Source organism: Macrotis lagotis, chromosome 5, assembly GCF_037893015.1.
Source record: "Macrotis lagotis isolate mMagLag1 chromosome 5, bilby.v1.9.chrom.fasta, whole genome shotgun sequence".
NCBI lineage: Eukaryota > Metazoa > Chordata > Mammalia > Peramelemorphia > Peramelidae > Macrotis > Macrotis lagotis.
In genome coordinates this window covers 228,772,707-228,777,978 of record NC_133662.1, presented here as the reverse complement: position 1 = coordinate 228,777,978, position 5,272 = coordinate 228,772,707, and the positions used below count along the sequence as shown (strand labels likewise).

General features: G+C 50.1%; 1 protein-coding gene across 2 annotated transcripts; it reads left to right on the top strand.

Moving 5' to 3' along the window:
* Positions 1-334: 334 nt before the first annotated feature.
* MCL1 (MCL1 apoptosis regulator, BCL2 family member) lies at positions 335-4,627 on the top strand. Of its 2 annotated transcripts, XM_074188735.1 has the most exons (3): positions 351-1,033; positions 1,150-1,397; positions 1,512-4,627. In XM_074188735.1, the coding sequence occupies exons 1-3, from the start codon at positions 427-429 to the stop codon at positions 1,626-1,628; spliced, it is 972 nt and encodes a 323-aa protein (XP_074044836.1). In that variant the 5' UTR covers positions 351-426; the 3' UTR covers positions 1,629-4,627. The 2 variants fall into 2 exon arrangements, with proteins under 2 accessions (XP_074044838.1, XP_074044836.1); XM_074188737.1 differs by lacking the exon at positions 1,150-1,397 and having other exon boundaries at positions 335-1,033.
* The last annotated feature ends 645 nt before the right edge of the window (positions 4,628-5,272 follow it).

Here is a 5,272-nt window from a genome sequence, read left to right as displayed (position 1 = left end):
CCGGGCTTAGGGCCGCCTGGGCGGTGGGAACGGCCGGGGCCCGGGGGGGGGGGGGGGCAGGTCACGTGGGGGCGAGGGCCGGGGCTCGCGGCCGTCGGAGAACCCCGACGCAGGGGGGGACTTCCCTCGGCCCCGGCCCCTAGCGCGGCCCCGGGGAGGGGGCGGGGGCGGGGGAGGCCTCGAGGCCCGGCCGCCGCCGTGGCTCTGCGCCTGCGCGGGCCGCCTGCCCTGCGCGGGCGCGTGCCCCGCGCGCCCGGCCCGCCCCGGCGCCGCCCCTTCCTTCCGCTCGCCCCCGCCGCGCCGACGCACTCCTGACGCTCCGGATATAACCGCGGCCCGCGCCGCCGCCGCCACTCCTCACTTCCGCTTCCTCCGATCGCGGAGCTCCGGCCTCTGGGGCTTCCCGAGCGCGGCGCGGCGGCGAAGATGTTGGGCCCGTTCAAGAAGAACGCCGTCATCGGCCTCAACCTCTACTGCGGGGGCGCCGGGGCTCCCCCGAGCGGCGGCCGCCCGCTGCCTTCCGGCAAGGGGACGCCGGGGGAGAGCTCGCCGCCGCGGCGGGACGCGGGGGCAGCGGACGCGGCGGCCGCCCGGCCCGCGCCCATCGGCGCCGAGGCCCCCGCCGGCAGCGCCACCCCGCCGAGGCCGGTCTTGTTCGCGCCGGGCCGCCGCTGCCCCTCGGCCGCCGAGGCGGCGGACCCCGCGCCGTCCCCCGAGGACGAGCTGGACGGCTACGAGCCCGAGCCCCCCGGCAAGCGGCCGGCGCGCCTGTCGGTGCTGGCGCTGGCCAGAGAGGGCGCGGACAGCGCGGGCGGCGGCGCCCACGGCTCGCTGCCCTCCACGCCGCCCCCCGCCGAGGAGGAGGAGGAGGAGGACGAGCTGTACGGGCAGTCGCTGGAGCTGATCACCCGCTACCTGCGCGAGCAGGCCGGGGGCGCCAAGGACGCGAGGCCGCTGCGCAGCGGCAAGGCCCTGGAGACGCTGCGGCGCGTGGGGGACAGCGTCCAGCGCAACCACGAGACGGCCTTCCAAGGTGGGGGCCGGGCCGGGCCGGGGCCGGGGGGCGTGGGGCGGGCCGGGCCGGGGCGGCGGGCTGGGGGCCGGGGGCCGGCACACAAAGGGCCCCTGACCCTCCCCGTGTTCCCGCAGGTATGCTTCGGAAGCTGGACCTCAAGAACGAGGAGGACTTCAAAGCGCTCTCGCGAGTGGCCAATCACGTGTTCAGCGACGGGGTGACCAACTGGGGCCGGATTGTGACTCTCATTTCTTTCGGGGCCTTTGTGGCCAAGCACTTGAAGAACATAAACCAGGAGAGCTGCATAGACCCTCTGGCGGAGAGCATAACCGAGGCCCTGGTCAAGACGAAGCGGGACTGGCTGGTGAAGCAGAGAGGCTGGGTAAGTGGAGCCAGGGGCATCGGGTAGGGGGGCCCTCGCGTCGCCCCGGCCCATCCGTGCCCCGAGCCGGGCCGCTTCAGATTTGGTCTTTTATTCTCCCTTTTTCTTTTCTAGGAGGGGTTTGTGGAATTCTTTCATGTACAGGACCTAGAAGGTGGCATCAGAAATGTGCTGCTCGCCTTTGCCGGTGTTGCTGGAGTAGGAGCTGGTTTGGCATATTTAATAAGATAGCCTTGAAGTGCAATAAATGACTCGTAACCCACTCCAGGCACCAAAACTGCACACTTCTGCTGTGAAATTAAAAGTATTTATGAAGCCGGACATCAAGCTACCCAGGCCAGAACATCCAAGAATCCTAGAGCCCTGAGTACTAAGGAAAAGGAAGTGATCTACTCCCTTGGGAGAAGCAAAAGGGACTTGGATAAGAATAAATACTAGTGGAAAATGTGCCCCGCTTCCAGAAGACAGCTTCTTGCACGAAGCAAAACTGGGCTGTCCAAGCCACAGACGGACAGGTTGGGGGGGGGGCCAGGGAGAGAGCTAGTGAGAGATAGGGTCGAGAGAACTCTTCCTTCGTAGATCCAGTGATTCATAGGCTTCCTAGTCAAAGAACTGTCTTGGAAATCTCCCTTGAATGACATAGTTTTACTGGTTTTAGAAAAGCACTAACTGCCATGGGCTGAAGTTCTACCTTCTTTAGCTGGGATCCTCTTTAAAGTATCACAGTGAAAGTGATGTGGCTCAAGGTGTGTGAGGCAAATTCCAAGTGTATCCAGGTATACCTGCTCTTTTTTTTTTCTTTTTCTTTTATTGGCATGGTTTGAGTGATTTTTCAGTTGTTTATCCTGGTGATACTGAATGGATGTTTGAGTTACAGTACAAGTAATTAGCAGTTGTACCCACAAAAATTTTTTAAAGCTTCCCCTTCCCCCAAAAAAGAACAAAAAAAACCTTGTAAATGTGTTTATATCTGTAAAAAGATGTATATATATATTTTTACAGAAATTTATTTCTTTGAAATGTTATAAGAAGAGATTGTGCTTAGTGTTTTTTCCATACCTTCTAAAATTTGTAATTTGTTTGACCAGTGACTTAGAACCCTTATCTTCTATGTAACATTTCTGATCTTAACTAGTCGAATATTTTTGGTATTCAAAACCAACTTGTGATGTTTTCCAAGGCCACGGAGTTATGAATCAATTTTTAAAACTACCTTTGTGTTTATTTTCCTTGTGGATAGGGCTTATTCTTTGAAGGGACCTGGGATGGGGGGAGAAAAAGCAAAACACATGAAAAGATTGATTCGGGCAGCTTCTTAATAATTGAGCCAAAGTAATTTTTAGAACTTTTTTCTTTTTTAAAAGAGAAATGAAATAATGGCTTTTGTGAAATTGCCATTGTGCACATATATTCAATTTGAGTTCTTTATTTTCGAGTCATTTACATCTGACTCCTCATGTTACTGATACAGTTTAGTTTATGGGCTTCGTTTTCATTTTCCAGAACTTTCTCACAATTTTCACCTTTTCTAAAATTCTGTAGCCAAAATTGTATAGGAAGTCAAACTTGACCTTGAGGCAAACAGATATTTGCCTAAATAAACTGCAAGTAAAATGTAAAGAAAGATGAATCTAACCATGGTGCTATTATCAGGCTTGCTTGTCAAATACAAGCCTAGACTGTCAATAAAAGAAACCTTTATATATTGTTCAAAACTTACTATTGCAATGATTACCAAACCAGCTTTAGCATCTATTGCAGACTTGCTTTTCCAATTTCCTACCGAATTACTCTTTCTTTTCAAACATTTGCTTCCTCTTGTTTCAGCCCTTCTCTAAATAACTACAGGACCAATCCCTGTAACTCTTCCTGCTCCTTTCAGAATGTGGACTTGAATGACACCTCAGATGGTTCCCTGCAGCCCCATCTGGAGTAGTGAATCTTCTTGTCTCCCAGTATTCAATTGAGTAGAGGCAGTGGACTTGGTGCCTAAGCCCAAAGGGATGGTAAAGTCTTGAGCTGGTTCCCTTCTGATTAGCTTTGCTAAATCTGTCTTTTGATTCAAAAAAATTTTTTCTCTCAAAGTTCCCTTGCTGATTGGACTTTGTAAAGAAAGATAAGATGGTTTTGTTGTGGTTTCTTCCACAAATAACCTTTTTGTTTTGGGGGGGAAGGAAGGGTCTCCAAAGTCCTTTGGAAGGAGAATGGCTGAATCACTTTTGTCACCTCTGGATTGTTTTCCATTGGGGGACTTTAACCTTTCAAAGTGGTGAGTTGAATTTGTATAGAGGTGTTAAAATCTCTAAGAGCTACTTAACTGTTACTGGCTGACTGAAAATAACTCTTTGTGGTGGTTGGAGCTGACTTCATCTGAAAACTGCAGCATTGTTGCTATTTAACTAGACCTTTAGTCTGGACTTTGTTATAGATAAAATGAGCATAAATCAAGTGTGACTAAGAATGTAATAGGGAAGAATGACCTTGCCTGCTCATCTTCTAAGCCATAATGCTGGAGCTATTTCTCATCTAGTTGTGTTTCTCATTCTTAATCATAATCCCACTTATTTATATTATGCATAGCGGAGGAACTAAAAGCACTTTATATAGTTTTTATAGCTTCAAAAATCTGTAAAAAAGGGGCAGGAGAAATCCTACTTCCCCATTTTACAGCTGGGGAAATTAAGGCACAAAAAGGGTGACTCGCCCAGTAAACTAGTGGTAGAGCTCATCATAAAAATCTTGGCTCCCAGATCATCATAAAAGGATTCTGATGGAAGTGTAAAATCTTAGATGAAAAAATTGTTTGGTGTAGTGTCAGATGGGTAGAGTTAGGGTTTAGAAGGGAAAGGGGGATGAGCTCCTGAGGAAGTATAGGGAGAAGTAAAGAACCTCAATGCATTGAAGGACTGACCACTATTACATAGTTGAGGCCAGTCCTGAGACAAGGAAAGGGGCTGTTGTGCAAAGATGCTTGGGGGAACCCCTCTGCATCGTTTTCTTCTGCTTCTCTCAGGGAAAACTGTTAATCCCTGGTCTAGGATTCCCTCTAAATCCTGTATCTGGGGAGTGTAACACCCTGCCTTTGGTTAAGGCATCATGCTCCCCTTGAAGAGGTGAGCCAGGGAGAGTTAGGACCAACTACAGAATACATGGGTTGTAAAATCTAGTTTGTTTTCTTAACTTCCTGTTTTTTCTGAGAAGAGAATAATAAATCTTTTATTTAAATTCAAGGTGTGTGGGTCATCTCTAAGGTTTCATTTTGTACCCCTGCCCCCTTTGGCTTCCTTCCCTTTCTACCTGGAGAGATCAGACAGCTGGGCAAATGAAAAGGCCATAAATCTTGTTCCCTACCACACATACACTTGCACACAACACACATACCTACCTGCTGGGTATTTTTGCTCTTAATTACATTGTTAACCCAAGCCCTTCTACTGGTTGGAGTCTTTTGGGATACTTTTAACATTGGGGAAAAAAAGCCATTTGTTTCAGTGCTGCTGGGTTTGGAAAAGGGCCCTGATTTCAGAGTTGCTTACAACCTGTGTGACCTTGGGCAAAGTCCTTGGGCCTCAGTTTCATCACCTGTAAAATGAGAGCTCTGGTTCCTTCCTGCTCTTGTCTCAATGACTTGGGGTATAAACTACAAGAATATCTATCTCTGATATGCAAGGTTGCAGTACTCCATTGGTAGTGCTGAGGAAGACTTAACAATACCTGAAGCAGGGATTTCAGGGCCCTTCTCGAACTACCTAGCTGTCCTTGGAAGAGAATATTTCTCGCCCTTTTCCAGTTGTTGTATATAGCATCTGAGGTCAAGGTGGAAGTAGACTTGTTAACTGAGGTTCTAACCAGTGGCCAGTTTATGATGAGATTGT